The sequence below is a fragment of the Argiope bruennichi genome, chromosome 1, assembly GCF_947563725.1.
Source record: "Argiope bruennichi chromosome 1, qqArgBrue1.1, whole genome shotgun sequence".
Lineage (NCBI taxonomy): Eukaryota > Metazoa > Arthropoda > Arachnida > Araneae > Araneidae > Argiope > Argiope bruennichi.
In genome coordinates, this window is record NC_079151.1 from 93257527 (window position 1) to 93280896 (window position 23370).

Genomic DNA, 23370 nt, shown 5'->3' on the forward strand with positions numbered 1-23370 from the left:
AAATATAAAACAAATGAAATTTAATAATATAGTGTAAAACATAAAAAATAGAAATAATAAAATGAGTAATAAAACTTGTACAAGATATTAAATAGCAATAATAGAAGTATTAGATAAATGTAAATTAACATAAAACAGGTCATCTGTAAAAGTAAATAATAAGATTATATAAATAAAAAGTAATTAAACATAACATTAATAATTATGAAATATTATCTAATATTAGTATCTGCTATATTCAAGAATAGCAATATTTTTATAATGCAATTCTGTTAGTCATATTTTATATATTTTGTCTCTCTGCCATAAGAAAACAAAGATTTTTTAGCTTCAGAAACATGTGAATCTTCCTGTATGAAATAAATACGAGTTCTCATTTGAATGTTTAGAATATAATGCATAATTATTTATCCTGATCAGTTTGTCATAAATATGCTTTTTGCTGTTAAAAACTAAAAAATAATTATAAAATACTGTTTTGTAGGTTGTACTTTTAGATGAAGCTACTGCTTCTTTAGATAATGAGACTGACCGATTTATTCAAAAAGCAATCAATCAGGTGTTTGCTAATTCAACAGTACTAATTATTGCTCATAGACTGGCAACAGTTGCAAGCTGTGATAAAGTTATGGTGCTCTCTGAAGGAAAAGTAAGTTAATTTTGAACATTTCAAACTATATTATTTATCATTTTTAGTTTGTTTTTTGCAAGATAACGATGATTTTATTGAAAATATGAATCTTCATTGAATTCCTGATGAAAATAGATCTTGATGTATATTTTTGTTTGTATATAAAATTGTGAAAAAAAATTTAGTTAAGAATTATTTTGACTAAAATATATTCAAATTTTTAATATACTCAAGATTATTTCATCAAATGTTTTATCATGTACACAAGGACTGATTGTTCAGTTGTAATGAATTACATTTAATAATTCTCGTTTTATTTTAGCTTATTAAAACTATTTGTTCATTTGTGTGTAGTCTTTTCTTACTTTGAATGCCTAAAGCTCATAAATAAAATGTTAAGAAATAGACTTTTATTAAATAATATTAAAAGATGAAAATTTTGGCCTATAATAAAGACTATGGTATTAGAAAAGTATATACTAGAAGATAATCTTTTTTAGTTTTGTTTTGATTAATACATTTAATTATCTGTTATTTGAAATACCAAAAAAGCTGCTTGTAGTAAAATACTGTGAAATGGAATATACATTACTGAAAAAAGAAATTATTTTGATTGCAACATATTGGCTTTAAACATTGCATCAGCAATTTTGGATTTAAGAATTTCCATCATAAATTAAAAATTTTTTGTATATTATTACCCTTTTAATCTTATTCTTTGCTTAAAATTTTAATTTTTTATCAGTTAAAATTTATTTATATAATGTAATTAAAAAATGTATAAATTTATTTTTCCAATTTCTTATTTTTACAGATTGTTGAATTTGATCAGCCTACTGTTTTGCTGGCTAATAAAAACAGCCATTTCTACAAACTAATGTCAGCATCGTCGTCATCATCATACATTGGTTAAAAATGAACATTTTGATTTTAATATTTCATCGTTCATAGGAAGAAACAATGTTTAAACATGTGCCTACAGTGAATATTTATCTTTTCCAAATATTTACTGAGATTAAAATACAAAAACTGTACTGAAGTGTTAAAAGTATTTGGGACTTGTAAGGATTTTATTTTTTTATATATCTGCAATAATTTAATGTTAAAGAAATACATCCATTGATATTATTAGTGTTTTATGTGAATCAGTATTTTTCAATTTCTAAAATGCAATTTTTTTTAATGAATCAAAAGTATTTGAATTGAAATTGGGTTGGGGTTTAAAAGAGAGAGCAATGTATTAACTATTGTAGTATGAATTAATAATGTTAACTTTACAATTTTTTAATTAAATCTTAAATTTTTTGTAATTTTTAAATTTTTACTTCGTTTGTATTTTAAATTTCATTCTTTTAGAAATGCATAAACGTATCAGGGTTTTTTTTTTTTTCAATCTATCCTAGTGTGTACATATATTTCCAAATATATATATTCGTTGTTCTATAAATCTGGAAATATTAAGTAAAAAAATTATAATAATTCATAAATGTTATTTCTGAAATTCCATAGTAATATTTTTGTATATAATAAAAATATATTTGAAATACATATTATAAACATTAAGGTGTTTAGCTATAATCAATGAATTTAAATATAAGGTTTTGAAATTGGCTTGGTTTTTTTAAAGTTTCATGCTGTATATAAAGGCACTTTTTTATAACTATTTTATTATTAATGAGATATATATGTATATTAATGTTGAGGATTCTGGTTTGGTTTTAATACTCAGTTGGTTTTCCATGGAAAGACTGTATACTTATTGTGATAAACTGCTTAACTGCAAATTATATGTTTAAATAAATGTATTTTTAATATGCAGAGAAAGTGGAATTTGTGAATTGAACTATTTTAAATGCCATAAAATGACATATTTTATTATCGTTATGAATGAATTTATAATGTCTTGTTATATAAATGTGTAAAACTTTATTAAATGTTTTATGTATTACTTGTTCTTAAATTGTGTATTTGTGATAGTTAAGGTTTATAATGGAATAATAATAGTGTTCTGTTTCTTGTTTAATGTAGTTTAGTAAGTATGTAATTTCAGATTAGTACATTCTTTCAAATGAGACTGATTATTTCTTTTAGTTCCATTAAAATCACATTGATAATGTGGAACATTGGTATTTCTCTTTTATTTTGAGAATAATGATGGAAATTCCATTATTTATGTTCTTTTAAATGATTTAAAACATGAAATTCTGGAAAAAGGGAATAATTTATAATTGAAATTATTAAAATACTTTGCTATTTTGAATTTGTATCATACTATATTAGACTTGCAAAAAGAAGGCAATGTTTTGAAAAAAATCTTTTTTTATATAATATTTTTATTACCCTGAAAATTCATATACATTATGACATTGCCAATGTTTTTAAATCACTGCTGTAATATTTAATGAAAATTAAGGTGTTTATAAGAACAACTATTAGCGATTTAAATGCTGTTATTTTTTTAATATTAATTTAGTTTAATATATTTTTCAGCTTCTATTAGTCCAATCAATTGCATAGAAAATGAGTAACTATAATTGTACATATTTTGATCTCATTCATTTTAAATTCATTTAAAATGTTTATATAATTAATTATATTATTCTCATTTTTATATATGTATATAATATTTGCATCTTCAGTTTTTCTATGAACAAGCACCAAAATGCAGTAAACATTTAAATTATCTTCCTAACATATATCCTATTTAAGTAATATTTGAAGTAAACTGTCGATAATATTTCTATTTAATGAATATTTCTTTTTGACTAGGATACCTTTAATAAAAGACCCCTTTTTAAAAAATTGTATCTAATAAATGTATCTATTTAGCTATTCTTTATTCATATAAATGAATTAATTTTTATAATGAACAATCCTAATATAATTATGGACATGTACATATAATGTATGAATTTTTTTATTATAATGATCAGTTTGGGGAATATTTACTATCTTAATGAAAGTTTGTATCTATTTTTCCAAATATTATTTCTTATAGGGAGAAAAAAAAGGACCAATTTTTTTTTTAATATACTCTCTATATAAAATAAGTATTTTTTAAGTATTATATAATAAACAGGCTTTGTGTTCATTTGCACTTATATATAAATATATTAAGTACTGTAGAGGTAAGTTTTTTTGTTATTAAACTTCTATTCTATACTATACTGATTAAGAAGATCTAAAGAATTATTGATTTAAAAATATTGCTTCATGTAAAATGATTTACTCTGTGATTAGCTATGTAATTTGTAAATTCCTTTTCTTTATCCCTGGTCTTTTGAGAATAAGAACTAAATATAGCCTTATTAAAAAAAATTAACTGTCAGGAGAAATATTTTATTAAAAATTCATGTAAAAAAGATGTTTTGAAGTTGTAAGTTTTTATATAAAAGTAACAAAAAAAGCCATCATTATTAATAAATATTTTGTGTACTATTCTTTATATTTAATATTTTTCACTTTGTAATGAATTAATGTAAAAAAAATCATATTTTTGGGCATTGATATAAAGTATGTGTTTTAAAAAAAAATCTTGTTTTTTTTTTTTTTCCCCTCCTTCCATTGTATAAAGACAAAAGTTGATAAATTTACACAGCTTACATAATAGGATAATTCAAAAATTAAAATTTATATTTTCACTTTGCTATAGTATGGTAAAGTTGTAAATGGTAAGTACATTTTAAACAACAAAAGAAAAATTCACATCTTATAATGTTTTCCTGTGGTTCAAAAAGCATCAAAATATATGAAAAAAAATGGGGAATTTCATTGTTTCCTAGTAAGTTTTAGCATTACATAAACTCCTCCCCTGTAATAAATTGATCCATTTTTTTTCACCATTTCAACAGTTGGTAGTTTATTTTATTTTTAATCCTACTAACTTTTAAAAATATATAGGTTCTTTTTAATAATATACATGCATTAAAAATGACTACAGTAATACATTTTTGAAAAAATGAACATAAATATTTAATTGTTACAAAAAATTGTTAGGAATTTGTTTCCCTTTCTTTCATAATATTTCTATGATTTGCCATCTAGAAGTTGATGCACTCAGAAAAATGTAGTTCTTGAATAAACATACACAGCGGCAAACATAAGGAACTGTTAACAGCTCTAACTATTTTACATAAATTGTTCAAACTTTGGGAACAAACAATTAAATTTAGAATATATATTTATGTAATCGGGATAAAACATTTATTTACCCAGGTTTTTTTGTTGTTTCATTTTACTTTTGGGATGCATTTTTCTGGTCACCCTGTATATAGTTTAGTTGTTTAAAAACTGGAAGCGTACATGTCAACTAATTTCATTATACAAGTAGAACAAATGATGTATTGTAATTTTTGCCAGTGAATTGTAATTTTTAGTCAAGACTACAGCCCTTTTATATTGATCACATTTATTATTAACATTATCACAATATCAGCCTCTCATGTCTTCCAAACTTAATTCTCCAATTCAGTTGCTATACAATTTATACTTAATAAATCTTTCGCCATTAAATAAAGCACTTCAAACTACAAAAGTTAACCGATTAGAATAAGTAATATCTGAAGTGGAATCATTTTGTATTAAAAAATGTGTAGTATTTCTTTTATACATAAAAAAAGTGAAGAGCATAAAGTTTTAAGAATTATGTGCATTTCTTCTAGATAAATAATTTGACCTGAATGTTTTTTTTTTTTTTTTTTAAGAAATACTATTCTAGAATGAAAAATTCATGTGTCAAGAAATTTTTTAACAACCGTTACTCAACTTTAGATGTATAAAAATGTGTGGCAGAATTGCCTCTTAGAATAAAGGTTTTTATGTCAGAAAAATCTATGATATGTGCTGTGTCACCAAATACTATTCTTAATGTTATGAAGCTAAAATTTAGCAGTTATCCATATAAACTACTTAATCATTTTGTCCATGCATAATACAGACAACAAATTATCATTTCTCAAATTTATAAATTAGCATAAAATTAATAATTCATTATCAAAATTGCATATAATTCACAATTATCTCAAGTTTCATATTAATTCTTAAATAAAGCAGCCATCTAATTAAACAGCAAATTTCACTTTTTTTCAGACTCTGTTGGAATTCTTTTAATTTTTATATAAAATCACAAACAGTTAAGAGCTTATTAGGAAATCTAGAGAGAAATAAAAGCTGTAATTGTAAGCAAAATAAAGAAATATCTGATAACACAGCTAATATACCAATATTAAAAAGAAATGTTATTTCTTCTACAAATAGGGATATTTTTAAATTTTGAAAGAAACAATTGTGCATTGTCAAAATTCAGCATAGATGATACCTAAATAGGGGTGCTTTGGAGAGATGCATGAAGTTAATACATTAATGACAAATATGATGAGATAAAAAGTACCACTTTATTATTTACAGTGTTGAGCAAGAAAAGAAGAATTATGACCTGAGCATCACTTATCATTACCCCACTAGAAAGAACAGGTGAAAAGAAACTTTAAAAACCAGTGAACATATTCAATTTTTCAAAAATTTTGTAACAAAAAATATATTTAGATAAAATAAAAATTAAATACAAATCCATTTTTTGATTTTGAAGTAATTCTACACATGATAAACATAATGAATATTATAAATTGTGCTATCAACGATCAAGAATAAATGACATAATATTAATATTAGGGAAGTCAAAATTTTGTTTATAATTATGAAAAAAAATTTTAACCGTACTAAGAAGTCAAGATGACTCGTTTCTATTTTCAGATCAGATTTTAGTTATACAATACTGTTAGCGCTGCAAAACATCACAAGTATTTATTTTATACATAATGATATTACACTAGAAAATTATGCAGAAACATTAAAAAATTAAAAAGAACATGAATGAAAATTAGGAACAGTATCAGACAGACTTTGAAATACATGACATAAACATCTAGAATCTAATTCATGCACAGTATTGACAACTTATATAATGACAGACTATATTTTAGGAAAAAAGGATTAAGAGAGAGAGATGAGCTTTGATTTATAATATATAAACTGTAGGACATGAATTCTGTAAAACTTTGACATTAACATATTTGAACATGAGATGTTTTCTATTTAAGGGCCTTATTTTCATATATGTATCTAATAATATTTCAATAAATCTATTAATGAAAATTTATCACATAGCATTCAATTACAAAATAAAATAAGGCTTTCGTAAACTGTAGTTAAGTTTTTCTTAAAATTCTTGATACTTGACTTTCTGCTTGAAAGAGTTTAAATATTTTTAAAAGAAACATCAGAATTAAATTAATTTTCTTAAATTTCTTTCAAATTGAGAAAATTTATCATCCATTATTTTTTTTAATACAAAATGATAATTTTTCAAAGGATGAATAAATTTATAACAAATAAAAAGACAAAATCAGTTATTAAATATGAAAAAGACTTATAATTTAAATCTTTATCTTCAAATTAAGATTTATAGCCTAACTATTTATAGGGCAGTTACATTTTACAGGCTAAACAGGGCATATTCCATTACTTCCTTATTCCTTTGTCTAAGAAATTAGTACGGTATATTAGCATTTGGACAGCATATGCCACTCATTCTGATTTTGAAGTAAACACATTATTTTTTAAAATTCATTTTTAAATAAATAGGAGAAATTCAAAAAAATTAATGATCTGATAATTTACTATAATGCTAAATTCTTTTGAAAAATATCTACAAAAAAGAATTGTATAATTTTTCACTAATTTTTTTTATTTGAAAAAATTTTCAGGTTTTTATTTTATTTCACAGTTCATTCATATTGATTTTTTAACATAATTTAAAAGAAATTCAATGAAAACTAAGCTAAATTCAGTTGGTGTTGACAGGTCAAAAACATTTTTTTAGAAACAACATTAATATGAAATATTAATTTAATGCTTGAATTAAATAAATATTTTTATAACAGCAAAATTCTAAATTTTTTTGGAAAGATTTTTTAATGAATACTCTTATTTCCTATAATTAACAAACATTTTTAAATTCAAGCTCTTGTCTTTGCTATATTTTTAAAACTTTGATTTTTAAAAAATTACAATACTGCAAAGAAACACAAGAAAGGAACCTATCAAGCTATGTGAAATTTCACTTATCAACACGAATTATGTTCCAAATGGAAGTTTTATTTACTTCCTTTGCAAACTCTTCATGATTTAATTATGAATGTTTAATTCATTCATCTCATGTTTTCTTTTTTAATTTGTCTTATTCTAAGAATATCAAATGTTATATTTTCTTTTTCTTTAAAATTCATAATATTAAAATAAGAATATTGAGTATTAATATAATTTAATATTCAAAAGTGGCTAGTGTAATAATGCTTCTATTTCCTATATTCTAACACTTAAAACTAGTACCAAAAGATGGAGAGCAATAATGGAATAAAATGAAGGGAGAAAAAAAGATTTGTCAATAGTGAAATTTTATAAAGAAGAATATAATTACATGAAAATTTCCCTTGCAAAATTTCTTAGACTATTTTTTAACATTATAATACACATATGATGTAAAATATACAATTTCTATTTGGCAACATAATTCAGAAGTTAATTTTTTTTTAAAAAAATTAATTTATAGTTTACAATAAAAAATCTGAATACCTTAAAACTGAAATTCCTAGGTAGTTTTTTAATAGATAAGGATTCTATTGAGCTGCTTATAGGTTTAACATAAACAATAATCACTTCCTGGTTTTCAATACATTTTAAAATGTCTAACTTAAAAATGATATAAATGAATTTTTCCTCATTCTAATGAAGTAAAAATATGATACATTATGTTAGGACTTTAATATTATATGCAAAGCAATTTAAATAATAAGCTAAATTGCACCTTGAAACAAAATATTTTGAAATTTTCAATAGTTATAGACAATTACATATAAATAAAAACATAAATATATGACAAGCAGAAAATAAAATTAAAACATATCTTATATAAACAATTTTTATACATTAAGCTTTATTTTCTAGAATGTTATGCATTTTTTAAGTCATTTATTACAATTCTAGATGAAAATAATGAATTATTTTAAAATGAAAATAATAAATACATGAAAGATAAAAATGACAAAAAACATTTTTTAAATGTCATTTTTAATGGAAATTTAATTTATGAACTTGTAAAGATAATGTTTCTTAGAGTTCATGAATAATTTAATTTTTTTTTTTTTTTTTTCACAAATATTACAGAAATTAGCTTTTTTTCTTTTCCCACAGAAAAGGAAAAAGGTGGCGGTAAAATTTATTATCTCTAAAAATCGATTTGTGATATTGAAAATATTTAAGAATGGAAATTATGTTAATCTAATTATCTATAGTTTCATTTTTTTTTTTTGTAGCACAAAGAAAAACCATTATATATATATATTAGATCTAATGTTGAAATACCCTGAATCCTCCAAAAAAAAAAAAAAAAAAAATGTTTTAGTTTATTAAATATGAATTTGAGACAAAATTCTTATCAACTTTATATCTGTTATATTTATTTATGATATCATGCTTTGATCAACAGATTTCTTAAATCATATTGTATTCTTATTTTTAACTGTTTTTCCAAAACAAAGCAATATCAATTTTAAAATTACCTAAAGAATACTTATGTAACATAACTAGATGTATTGCATATATGCTGATTTTCTCTAAAGAGAGTGCATGAAATTTCATTAGAAATTTCAAAAATATCTCATGGGAGAAAAAAAAAATGAAATTACATTCAAATTGCTTGTTTGAAGATCTTTTTCACATTCTTCAATGGTTTCTTTATCTTTCAAAACCGCCTACCTTTTCTTCTCTTTAGATATTTTTTCCTTTTCAATTTCGAAACTTTATTTCGACTTTTTATAGATTTTTTTTCTCTATGAATAAAATAATTTAAATATTCCTCAGCAGAAAGTTTGCTTTTGATGTCTTCTAAAACAATACAGCATGGTATTGCTCTCAAAGGTACATCTATTATTTCATCACTTACAGAAACATTAATATGATCTGTATTTGGAATTTCATCAACTTCTAAAGTTTCATTAGTAACAGAAACATCATTATTATTATAGATATTCGCAATTTCAAGAGCTTTTAATTTTTTAATAACCACATAAAGATCCTTGAAAATTGGAAATTCTTTAATTTCCATAGATTTATTGATTGCAGAAACTTCATCCATATTTGAAGATTCACCGACTTCTAAAGTTTCATTAATAACAGAAACATCATCATTATTATTTATATTCGCAATTTCATGAGCTTTTAACTTTTTAATAACCACGTAAACATCCTTGAAAACTGGAAATTCTTTAATTTCCATAGATTCATTGATTGCAGAAACTTCATCCATATTTGAAGATTCACCGACTTCTAAAGTTTCATTAATAACAGAAACATCATCATCATTATTTATATTTGGAATTTCATGAGCTTTTAATCTTTTAATAACCACATAAACATCCTTGAAAACTGGAAATTCTTTAATTTCCATAGATTCATTGATTGCAGAAACTTCATCCATATTTGGAGATTCACCAACTTCTGAAGGTTCATTAATAACAGAAATATCATCATTATTTATATTTGGAATTTCATGAGCTTTTAATCTTTTAATAACCACATAAACATCCTTGAAAACTGGAAATTCTTTAATTTCCATAGATTCATTGATTGCAGAAACTTCATCCATATTTGGAGATTCACCAACTTCTGAAGTTTCATTAATAACAGAAATATCATCATTATTGATATTTGGAATTTCATGAGCTTTTAATCTTTTAATAACCACATAAACATCCTTGAAAATCGGAAATTCTTTAACTTCCATAGATTCATTGATTGCAGAAACTTCATCCATATTTGGAGATTCACTGACTTTTGTTGAAAAAGTAGTAGGATCTAAATAAACAGAACAATATCTTTTACGACACTGATTAACATTTTTTGCTACCAAAATGAAACTTTCAGTTTCATCTCTTACCATAGGATAAGCAGCATTTTCATGGTAGAATGAATTTCTTATTGTTGAATCTATGAATTTCTTATTTTTATTAATAGCATGTTTATCAATCAGTTTTGTTGGAGTGAAGGAAAAAGAGAATGCACAAAACAAAATTTACTTTCATCAGATTCAGCTTCAAAAAAATTCTTGAACATTTAATTTACAGCAATATCTTTCAAATGTGGTACCTCTGACCTTTGATAACAGAAATGAAAATACAAAAACAGCAAGCTCTGTAATGATCTAATATGAATCAGATATGAAAACTACATTCATTTCATCCAGAAGTCATCATATAACAAAACCTATAAAGATAAATAAAATTCACAATTCAATAAATCAAAGATAAAAATTTTCTGAAAAGAAAACTAAACAAACAAATTTTAATTAAAAAGATATTAAGAATGCATATTAAAAATAATTATTCACCATTTGATTCCAACAGTTATTTGAGTGTCGCAAAAATGCATTCAAGTAAAAGAATATCGGAGAATTAAAAAAATTATGGATCATCTACTAATATCAGAAAAATTGCTACAAATATTTTCCTATTTCTTTTTTTAAAAAGTTATAATTTGATTGGAACTCTCTTTCCTCCAACAGATGGGAGATAAAATATTTTTAATGATTTAACACAAAAATTAGAATTTAAATTTCCATCAAACCAAAATTTCTTAAATAGAGAATTTTCTCTTCAGTGATGAACCATAATTTCAAAACAAACTCAACTGTTGCATAACATCAGAATAAACTGTCCAACTGCTGCAAATCAAAAATATATATCAATCAAAATGATAATTATTTTGAAATATTGCTCATTTCTTTTCTGGGAAATAATGTTCAACTGATTGTCATCTGTAATGAATGAGAACTAGATTTTATTTCCAAAGTTCAAAATATATTGTTTTAACCCCATCCACATGCACCCAATTTTGGAACATTAGCACATCCGCAAGGTCATTTTGAACCCAGATTATTAGCTACTTATTCTTATTACTATTTCTATACAAATAAAATATGTCCAGAATATCTGAATATTTATCATGTAAATGTTTGTTCTACTTAAGATACAAATGAGATTTTTATAAAGAAAACCAAAATAGAACTGAAACCCTTTTTTCCATATTTTTTCTGTATTAATATTCTTTTTTCTAATTGTATTCATATAAAACTCATTTTTAATATAAGTGCCCCTTTTATTTTGTAAAAAAATATTGAAAGAAAGAAAAACTATTTTACAAATAGTCTACATTTGAAATTTAAAAAGAAAAAGAAGTTTAAGCATACCACTGAAGATTCATAACTTTTGTTTTTCATTTTTATACATTACTCAAAAAACACTTTTATAATTCCTCATTTAGAGTAAAATTTATTTCTAACATAAAATTCAAGACATTTTATTCACATTGTACGAATATACTTTAAAATATAAAATAGATTTATTTTATATAAGGATTTGGACTTTTTTACAAGTAAGAAAACATTCAATCACAAATTTTTTAGAGTATTTGGAATCTGTGTTTTGTTTTAATTCTTTGCCAGGACCACTTTCCAAGATTTCATCAATATATCTGAGTAAGATGTATAGGATTTATATATGTATGTATATTATATATATGATATACTGATGTATATTATATAATATACATCTATCAATATACAAATCTGAGCTATCATCATTCTGTCTATCAGTAGGAATTTTTCCAAGATTTCTGCTGCCCACGTTCGTATGTTAAAATAATGTTAAAAGAATCTGAAATTCTAGCACATACAGGGGTCACTTTGACCCCAACCCACCTATAAAAAAAGAATAATTTGTTTTTATAATTCTGATCTTCTTCTAGCTCCCTCATGACGGTGTACCAAATAAAGGTATAAGCTTTTATAAATTCGAAATTTCTAATCAAAACAAAAAAGATGGGATCAAAAAGATCTTTGCATGTATTGTCGAGTTAAATTGTTCTTGTATATTATTTTAAACAATACAAGTAAATAAAAGAATAAAAATAAAAATCACAGTTTTAATTACTTTCTAAAATTATAAGTTATGTTATGTTTTAATACATTTATAAAAAGAATTCAAAGGACTATTTTAATCAGATAAAGCTAGCATAATCCCCTATTCCTTATCATCATACAGCATATTAACTGTTGTAGAAAAATCTAAACCATAAAAAAATTAACATAGTTCAATAACTAATTTTTCAATAACAATCCAATAAAAAAAAAGATACAATTTTAAATCATGGGATCATATTTTTTTAAATTCAAAATTATTTAACTTTTATTCAATTACTCATCTTAACATATATAATATTTTCACAAAGGTTAGCTGCAAATTTGCAATGTAATATAAATTTTGATATTACTCTGTATAGTTAAATTTAAAAAAGAAATAGTCTTCCGAGGTTTTTAATTAATGTTTTAAAATTGCATAATCGTAAAAATCCCAGAATTACCAAGAACAAATGCTAAGTATTAAACTAAAGGCTATCGATTACTTCCTGCACTTTTCCACGAAACTTCTGAAAGTTCTTAATATAACATGCAAATAAGAAACTTTTCCAAATATTTTGCATTTGCCAATATGAATTTAAAATATTAAGGAACAAAAAATATAATAAAATCTATTATTGATTATTAAAGATTTTATTACAATTTAAATTTTTAAGTAACTTGATTTAACAGAACATTTAACAATCTATTAGTTAATTTTGTTTAGTTCCTAATGTTCAGTTTTGCATTTTTTATAAAAACATTACTTTTATATAAGAAACTGAGAGCCATTTTTAAAAAAAACCTAAAATTTGGGATGACCAAATCTTTTATGCGTAAAAATTCCAGACATTCATAACCAGAATAATAATTTGTGGCTAGAAGACAAATTATATTAAAAGTTTTATAAAAAAGTAAAAGAGAAAAGATTTCATTCTAAAGTAAATTTCCTTATTTGCACAAAATTTAAGTAGCAATTTAATGAGGATAAAAATGAAAGTAAAAAGTAAAACTGATATGTTAAACAAGCTTTTTTTTTATATATATAATTAAGGTGGAAGGAACCAAAAGAATTATTTATAATAATATATATTTAGCATACTAATAATTTCCAATTTATATGCATGTTTCATACAAGTTAACAAAAAAAAAAAAAATCTTGATAACATTAGTTTTAAAAAAAGTACATTAATATATTTTTAAAGTTTCAAATAATATGTGATGAAATATAAATTTATACTTGATGACTTCAACTACGAACATCCATAGAAATATTAAATTCTTTTATAGAAAATTCAAACATAATGAGAGCTACAGACATGTTAATATTATATATATATATTGGCAGATTAAAATTCAGAATATCACAAATTTCATCAAAATATCACAATCCTATTTTAACTACATTCAATAAAATTATAAACATATTTAGTAACTTGAATTGTATTAAATGTAAAGATAAGTAAAAAACATGATCCATTACACAATGTTGATATGTACATATTTTGTATATTAAAAAAAAGTATCATTATAATCAATAACGAAAAAATAATGATTTTTTTTACAAGCTGATTGAACTTGATTATTAAACTCTTTTTTTCCATTAATTTTTTTGAAAACTATTTTGCATAAACGAGATATTTAGTTTCTCATAAAATGATAAATAGAACATTTTTTCCAAATTTAAAATGAGAACAGTCAAGATGTCATTTTTCTTTAATTATAAGTTTGTTTGTTTGTTTTCTTTGTTCACACAATGATGTCATAAATTCCTTGCAAATTCATGGTGAATTTTTCTTCTTTCAATGGATAATTATCAGCTTAGCATCACACATATTTCTAACCTCAGCTCAGCAAGGAGCCAAAAGAGAATTAAAGTTAAAAGTCTCCAGTTACTTCTTAAAGCATCACATTGCATTTATATATATATTTCCCGTGGCATCAAAATGCATTTAGAAAAAAAAAAATTATGTATTTTGTTTCTATGATTCTAAATAAGGATTAAGTTGCTTTTATTTCAGTTTAAAAAATTAATAACTGAGAACAATTTCTGAAATTTAAACACCAATATTAAGACATTAACTATATTAGAGCTGAACTCTTTTAAACTTCTGAATGTCAAATAATTTTGATGTAATAGTTTCAAGGTCAGAAAAGTATAAAGTGGGCAAACTAAAATTTCATGAATCAAATTTCTTGAATCTTAAGAATATTTATCTGCAGAATTTTAAATATATATATGTAACATAATTTTGCAGAGAAGAAAGCAAATTTGGAATAAATTTCAATTTATTTTTCTCACAAGAGTGGATGATTTTTACATGGGGAAAGGCAATGCCATGCATCTATCTATACCGAGAAGAAAGTCTGTAAAAAGTTTTTCCATTAGTGCTCTTACTAAGAGATTCCCAAAGATTTCCTTGAAACAAGTCAATTTAGAAAAAGGAATTTTGGAAGAGATGCCTAAGGCATTAAGGATTTTTTGTCCCCTTTGCTTGGAAGGCGAGAATTGCAATGGTCATCAACTTTTTAGAGTATTTTATGAGAGTAAAAAATTGGTATTTGGATTAAAACAAAGAAAATTTTACAATAAAGTAATTAATATGCACTAATCTAAGATTTAAAAAATAGGAAATTAATTAGGATAAATATTATTTCATATAATATATATATAAGAATGAATAAATTTAATCATTACTGTTAATAAACAAAATTCAATACGATGTATATTTTTAAAATTCTAAATAAACAATATCATAATAAATAGAGAAGTGTAATGTATTAATAATTCATTTTATTCTTATTCTTCTATGCTTTTTAGATCATCCACAATATTTCACTTAAATACTTAAATGTATAATTTATGAATTAAATGCATATTCAACTTAATAGGAATTGGCTCGTGGCAGGAAATAAATATGAACATAAAAACTAATTATTCCTACAGAAATGTGACTCAGCTATAGACATTATTCAACAACAGAATTAAGATAACATTCTTAGACATAACTTGCATTTCTCTATTATGAAAAGCTAGACTAAAGATTAATGTATAATTACCGAAATTAAACTTTTTTTTTATTCTTTCCATTTCTCTTCAACTGTAATCGCGACTTTTTTTTTTTCTTTTTCTTCTTTTGCAACTTTAAAAATAGTTTCCAAAATTTTTTTGTAGCGGCGGATGATTTCTGGATGCCTGGCACGCCTTTGACGTACATGTGCATTAACATTAACTCTTGTCTTATAAAATTCGAATATTATATTAGTAATATAAAAATAGAAAAAAAATGGGTATTAAATTACAATGCTTTGACTGTTTCTAGAAAGAAAATCCCAAAAGTAGTAAAAATTAATAGTGACATAGAAATCATATTATACTCATTTATGTTTGTATGTCAACTAACAGTACATCTTCTTATACTGCAGTATCACATCCAGTTTAGATTTGAAAGAAGCACATTATATAAGAAAATCATATGAGCAAAGCTCATTTGGCACATGAATTGTTTGCACCATATGGTGAAATTACCGAAATTATTTCACCACCTACAAAAACAAAATGAAAGCACAAACTCCTAATAGTGCTTATCAGACTGTCTCTAGACAATTCAAAATGACATAATTAGCTTTAAAGATGTATCTAGTATTTTATTAAAATTAATTATTCTAATATTTGACAAAATATTAATATCGATAGAATGAAATGAAATGTCACAGGAAATTATACAGCCAGTTTATAATTAATTCCCATTTAATGCCTAGATTCTATTTAATTCATTTGAAAATTTTTACATTTTGTTGGTGAGAATAAATGAATGGCATTTCGTGTTTGTCTTGTCTAATAACTCACACTGCATTCCCAAACTCCAAAATAAGTTTCCAATCCACGATATATACTGATCATTTATTCAACAGACCTTTTAAAAAGAGTTTAGAATAGTAAAAATATAATACTTTATGATAAAAAAAAAAATGAAAACAATTATACTTTACCCCATTTGAAAGGAAAACAGCCGAAAAAGAAGAATGAGGAAGAGAGTATGATGCCAACAGTATAAAAAAAATTAACTGTTGCCATGCAATGATAGATATAATATTCCTCAATTTGTACATTTCATTCTAACAAATTTACTATTGCACTTCTGCAACACTTCCTAAAAATTGGATTCGTTAAACGAATTTAGCTTCTTTTAAATTGGTTTCGACAGGTAGCTGTCTAGTTAACACTTTTCGCAAGCATGCCAGAAATATTCAAATTGCATTGCACTTGTGCAAACCTTACTAAATCTTTTTCTTTAACCTTTTCACGAAGGGAAACTGTCCCAATTCTGTACGTTTATTTTGTTTTGCTTTTATGTAGTGTGGTTTCGGGCTAAGACAATAGCTACTTGGGTGTTCGCAGAGCTGTGATCATTTAGGATGTTAGGCAAAAAGTTTTACACTTCTTCGATAGCATCATACATCGACATATATTGTACTGTGGACAAGGCTGTTCTTTGCTTTTTGCTCCTTCATTAGATGGCACCTCACTTAAGTAGCACTCATTATGGTAGAATATTGTAAAATTTGAAAAACTAACAATGTACAGTATTATTTAATATTATTGAAAATTATAAAATATGAATTTTGTTATGCTGCTGAATATTGGCATTGCATATATCGAACAATATAGTTTTCCCGATATTTGTCAAATTAATTTTCACTACTATAAGTATTGACAAAATTCCAAATAGTCATTCGAATATGGGAAAAATGTCAAATAATTAATCACATTTCCTAGATACTTTTTATCCGATATGTGCCGACGTTTCGCATTCTATTCACCTGAAGATTTGAACTCGGAACCTTCCACTTAATAGGTGACATTTTGGCCAGTGGATCAGCGAGGCCATTGAAGAATACCGTCAGGAATATCGTGTACATCCACATCTAATTTTGGATTGTTCTTTAAATTTATTTTTCAACAGTTTCAACCTAAGACAGTTGTGTGAAGTCAAAGAGGTAACGATTTCATTCATAACTAATATTTGCTATTAGAATAAATTTTGAAAGTTGATTCAAAAATAATAGCTTTTAAATGCATAGACTATTTTAATAGTTTGTTTTTCTTATGAAAATTTTAATATTTTCGGCATGTTCTATTTATAATTAAATTTCGAAAGAAAACTATTTCAAAAGCAAAATTTTTAATGCTTATTAGTTTTTTTTTTAATTTCTTTTGTTTACTCTTATTTCATCATCTAACATCGCTTTATTTTACTTTAAAAAAATAAAGGGAAATCAAAACATTTCAATAAAAACCTGATGTTTCATAAATCACTACGAAGAATTAAAAAGATGATTTCAAAAATTGTAACTGGGTTGCATCATCATTTCAGGTAAAACGAATAAAAATCTAGATATATATAAAACGCTAACGTACATGGCACAGAAATCGCTCATATTATATATTATTAATGACAACCATTAATAATAAATAAATACTATACGACCGTTTCAAATTGCTTCATTCAGCGCTTTCACACCTGCACTTAAATCAAAGCTTTGTTAATTAATGAAGCGACAAAATGCTACTAGGAATACCTTGAACAGCGCTCACTAAAAACTCAGTTCACTCAGAGGAAAGGAATTGTAAAAGAAATCAAGAAATAGGAATCAAATAAAGACTACTTTAGTGTGAAAGCAGGCTTAATTATTGCCTAATGGATAATCGCTATAACTTATCTAGGGAAATAGATGGCCATATCTTCCAAAATTTATTTCATAAAAATGACTTTTTATTATCTTAAAACTGAAAAAAAAAAAACACATTTTGGTTATATAATTTTTTTGTATACATTTTTTTTCACTTTATTTATTCTGATTAACTGTAGCTCCAACGTTCACAAAATATGATAAATATCTCTTCTTTATAAACTTTTCCTAAAATTCCTCTTTAAAGCTTCTTCATTATTTGTTTACTAAAACTTCTTCATTACTAAAATAACTTAACAAGCAATTGTTGGGGGGAGGGATAAATTTCCACTAGATTCTTAAGGCAGAAGTGTCATTTACAATCTTTTCCCAGTGAAGGGAGCTGATCTTCATCACTAAATTTGGCTTTATTGTCAATGTAATTAGTTTTGGAGCATCAACGTCTACCAATGATTTTTTTTAAAAAAATCCTACAAGAAATCTGTTAATGGAAAGATTTACAAGCAGTATCCAGGTGTTTATTTTTTTCTCATCTGTTAAATGAATTATACTAGCCAGATCCATGTCTGCAATCTTAAATAGAAATTCATAATCCACGATTTTTTGAATAACAAATAATTTTGCTATTATTATTTTTAAGTATTTGTTCCAAATATCTGTTATTTCAATCACATTATTAATTAAAAATTATTAATTAGTATTAAATATAAAATTTATTAATTGTAATTAATACTTAATTTACTAATTTAAGTAATGTGTGATTGAGTTAATTTATCTATTTCAGCTTACTTCTTAAACTTGATTTTTCAAAAATATTTATTTAATTTCTTTATTGGAATAAACCATTTTCTGAAAAATTTGAATTAAAAATATATGTAATTTCTTTAAAATGTTTACTTTAGTTCTATGTTCTACCAATAGATGGCGCCAGCAGTAAACAGAATATATGCAGTCATGTGACAAGCAATTAAAAACGATCTTTAGGGAATAGTGCATCGTCAAATGCGAATATCGGAGAGTCAATGTCACTCCCATGAATTGGAGTGGTGACTTCACACTTTCCAGTGAAGTCACCGTTCCGATAAATTTCAGTGATATGCAATTCAATGATACGATAATTCCAAGAATAACCGGTTCGTTCACTTTTCAACCCACTTCGTCATCCCTATCAAGGATTTGAATCATACCCCTCTTTGAAAAGTAGAGATGCATAATCCACGATTTTTTGAATAACAAATAATATTGCTATTGTTATTTTTAAATATGCGTTCCAAATATCTGTTATTTCAGTCATATTATTAATTAAAAATTATTACTTAATATTAAATATAAAATTTATTAATTGTAATTAATAATTAATTTACTAATTTAATTAACGTGTGATTGAATTAATTAATCTGTTTCAGCTTACTTCTTAAATTTTATTTTTTTTCTCAAAACTATTTATTTAATTTATTTATTAGAGTGAAACATTTTCTGGAAAAGTGAGTTAAAAATATATGTCATTTCTTTAAAATGTTTAATTTAGTCCTATATTCTACCAATAGATGGCGCCAGCAGTAAACAGAATACATGCAATCAAAGTCAATCATGTCACGAGCAATTAAAAGTGATCTGTATGGAATAGTGCATCATCAAATACGAATATCGGTCACTCCCGTAAAGTGGAACGGTGACTTCGCATTTTCTAGTGAAGCCTCGCACTTTCCGGTGAAATCACCGCTCCGATAAATTTCAGTGATATGCAATTCAATGATACGATACGATAATTCCAATAACCCGTCCGTTCACTTTTCAATCCAATCGCAGATTTCTTTCGAGAGCTTCCATTGGACAGATCGTATCGATTGTTACTTTCCAGTGAAGTCACCGCTCCGTCAAATTTCAGTGATATCGTATCGATTGTTACTTTCTATCGTGATCCAAAATCTGTAATCGAAATATCATCAATAAAATCGTATCAAGGATTTGAATCACACCCCTCTTTGAAAAGTATTGATCCCTTGTATTTGTGACTTTTTGATATTGGTTACGTAATAACCGCTTGTAAAATATTCGTTCATCCCTAATCTTAAATACTAGCGCTTCCCTTACATTTCTACTTCTGGTAGTAAAGTAGGAATCTCTTCGGTTTTTTTGTTGTGCATTTTTTACATTGCCCATATTCCAATTACTCTCTTTGAACAATCGTTCTCCCATAATGGCCAAAATGTTTCTCTGCTAGAACAATTTGAATTCCGTTATGGTAAGAATTCAAATAATACTCAAAAATTCATCTTTCCACTAATGGATGATCTAAAGGTAAGCCTAAAGGACATATTAAAATTTTCTGCATCACCTATTCAAGTAATTCTGGTTTTAAATCTAATCTATTCATAAGAATCAGTGAACATTCAGAGTTCTAATGGAGCTTTAAATTTAGATTCCACTTCTTCGTTTCTTGTAGCATATTTTCGGGAGTTGATTTTCTGCTGTATCCAATTCTTAGACAGTTAAATGACCTTTGTTCTTACTATCTGGATATTGGCAATTTTCCACAGATCGTAGCCTCTGAATAAAGAATCTCAAAATTTTCGTACATTTTGAGATTCTGTGAAAATATCATCCTTTATGCAGGTATATTGAATTACTGATGAAAAATAACTACCTTTCTTTACTTCTTTAAATTTTTCTTCAAGACGACATTGAGAGTCACTTGCGAACCATTCTTCTTCTGAAACCACTGTGGACCTCCCACCATCCTTATTTCAGAAATTCTTTAATTGAACAGGCATGGGATGGGAGATCTGCAGGATTATAAGTACCAAGAATATGTTTCCAAGCTTCCTTAGAAGATAACTTTCTTATATCTTCTAGTCAGTTATTAATGAATGTATTCTAATTCTTTTCCTATTAAAAAAATTTAAAACATCTTAGTTTTGTCTTGAAGTAGAAATTTGAAGAAATATCATTTTAATGTTGGAAACAATTCCAACAATTTTGTAGGAATTTCAGTAAAATAGGTGGGATTTGTTCTATTAAACATGATCACTTTTCTGCAGATTTAAGTATAGAGCCGTTTTGATTCAATAAGAAGTATCAAACATTGAACTTAACTTTGGTAGTTGAATTATTCTTAGAAACACATCTAGGAGGCAAATAGAGCTTGCATTTGCTATTTTACTTTTGCAAACTTTTCCAATGATATTTTCTTCAAGCTACTCTTCGAAAACAGCCCCATAAAGTATAAATTCCCCCTTTATTCTTAAGCTTTTAGAAATTTGGAAACTCTTTTCCTTAGATATGGATCTATTGTCAAATAAAATTTCTTTGCTTTTGTCTAAAGTAACTTGACCGTGTATCTCCCTTATACATCATTTCCATCCGCTGTCTTCATAAAAATGCATTTACTTCCAATGGAGTCAATTCATGTGACGTAAAAGTCACATGTCATGTACTTCTTGCGCATGGCATTTAAGTTTCATCCGCACCGCTTTCGTTGATCAGTCTGCCATTAACGTTCTCCGCCAAGTATGAAGCGGATTTTTTGTTTACATTTGAAGTTATAATTTTTGAGTCATTTTCTTTCCTCTTATTATGTGTTAAAAGCAGAAATACTGGTGTGTTGAGGGATGCATGCTTTCACGCGAAACACATGAGTGACTGTCATGATTTTCCTTTCAACAATTCTGACTTGGGTTGATAGCTTTGGTATAGATTTTTTCAAGACTTCGAAGTCTGTGATATGCTCCGATCATTTTGAAGAATTCATTCAGTGATTTCCATTTATTAAATATAGCTGTTCCAGTAATTTGTCAGAAAAACTCTTCGAAGAAAAAGAAATCGGTAAGTGATTTGCCGTCAAAAACAATCAAACAAAATCGTGAGTGCATTTCTAATTTACTTTATTCATATTTGATGAAATTTCTAATAATTTTGAATATGCTTAGAAGGTTTTAAAATGTTTACATGAATATTACAATGCAATTTTTTTTTTACAAAATCTTATCTAAATTTAATTAATGTAAGTAAACAAACTCCTGTTGCAAAAATAACAACTACTATAATGCTAAACTTAGGTGGAAGTGAATATTACTAGTTTTCTAATTACATTTGCAGATTTGTGATGGATTCAAAGTGAATTTATGTCAAACAACTTTTCTATTGTTAAAAATGAAATGTTAATAGTTTATTGTATTTAAACTGAAATTGACTGTTATCAAAATATCCTGTTATAACATTGCGCACCTCAGTGATTTCTGTTTTAATAAATAAAGGTCTTTTCATTGAAAATCAATTTCCATATCAGCATTTATTATATAATTTTTATTCCCAACTTCATTGCTACATGCATGTTTCACTTTTCTTTTTTTTTTCTATTTATTTAACATATTAAATTTGAATTATAAAATTCTGTAAAAGCATAAAAGTTTTTCTTCCAACTCCTCTTTATATTCTATTTAACTTCGCTCTCTCTCTCTCTCTCTCTCTCTCTCTCTCTCTATATATATATATATATATATATATATATATATATATATATATATATATATCATGATCTTATTCTTGTTTATTAAATATTCTGTAATGTATGTTTTTGTTTTATTTTATGATATTCATTCAGAGTAATTTTTATCAATGTAACTTTAGCATTAAAACAATTTCATGAGTGTTCTGCTTTAAAAGTATATTGTTCAACATAATGTTTTTATTGGTGATAAAAAAAACCCTGTTGTTTAGCATCTAGAATGTTTCTGTTGAATAAAATTGATTTCATAATTTACATTAACATTCTTTATATTTTTTCTAAGTGTCTAGAAAAATAAATGTTGATAAATAGTAAATAGTTTTTTGGAAAAAGTGAGTATATTGAAACATCCATTTGATCATATTTTTTTCAAATAATTATCATATATATTTTATCTATATTTTTTTTGTAATGTGTAAATAAAAAATATGAAAGTGCAATCTTGTTTGTTTTCCTTTAATGAATTTTACAAATTAAAATGAAATAACTGATACATAAGTCGCATAGATTTGAAAAAGATATGTATTG

At 25.1% G+C, this 23370-nt stretch overlaps 2 protein-coding genes across 4 annotated transcripts in view; one reads left to right on the top strand and one right to left on the bottom strand.

Moving 5' to 3' along the window:
- Positions 1–4057, top strand: part of LOC129965996 (ATP-binding cassette sub-family C member 5-like) — a 30951-nt gene extending 26894 nt beyond the window's left edge. For both annotated transcript variants that reach the window (XM_056080328.1, XM_056080335.1), the window contains exons 29-30: positions 485–649; positions 1446–4057. In XM_056080328.1, the coding sequence (XP_055936303.1) occupies positions 485–649; positions 1446–1544 (264 nt within the window). In that variant the 3' untranslated portion in view covers positions 1545–4057. The remainder of the gene's footprint in view (positions 1–484; positions 650–1445) is intronic.
- Positions 4058–8905: 4848 nt separating this feature from the next.
- Positions 8906–16686, bottom strand: LOC129967996 (homeobox-like protein HDP1). 2 transcript variants are annotated; one of them, XM_056081928.1, is made up of 2 exons: positions 16635–16686; positions 8906–10951 (listed from the first exon to the last, which is right to left on the bottom strand). In XM_056081928.1, the coding sequence occupies exon 2, from the start codon at positions 10626–10628 to the stop codon at positions 9432–9434; it is 1197 nt and encodes a 398-aa protein (XP_055937903.1). In that variant the 5' UTR covers positions 10629–10951; positions 16635–16686; the 3' UTR covers positions 8906–9431. The 2 variants fall into 2 exon arrangements, with proteins under 2 accessions (XP_055937903.1, XP_055937904.1); XM_056081929.1 differs by lacking the exon at positions 16635–16686 and adding an exon at positions 15702–15794.
- Between the last annotated feature and the right edge of the window lie 6684 nt (positions 16687–23370).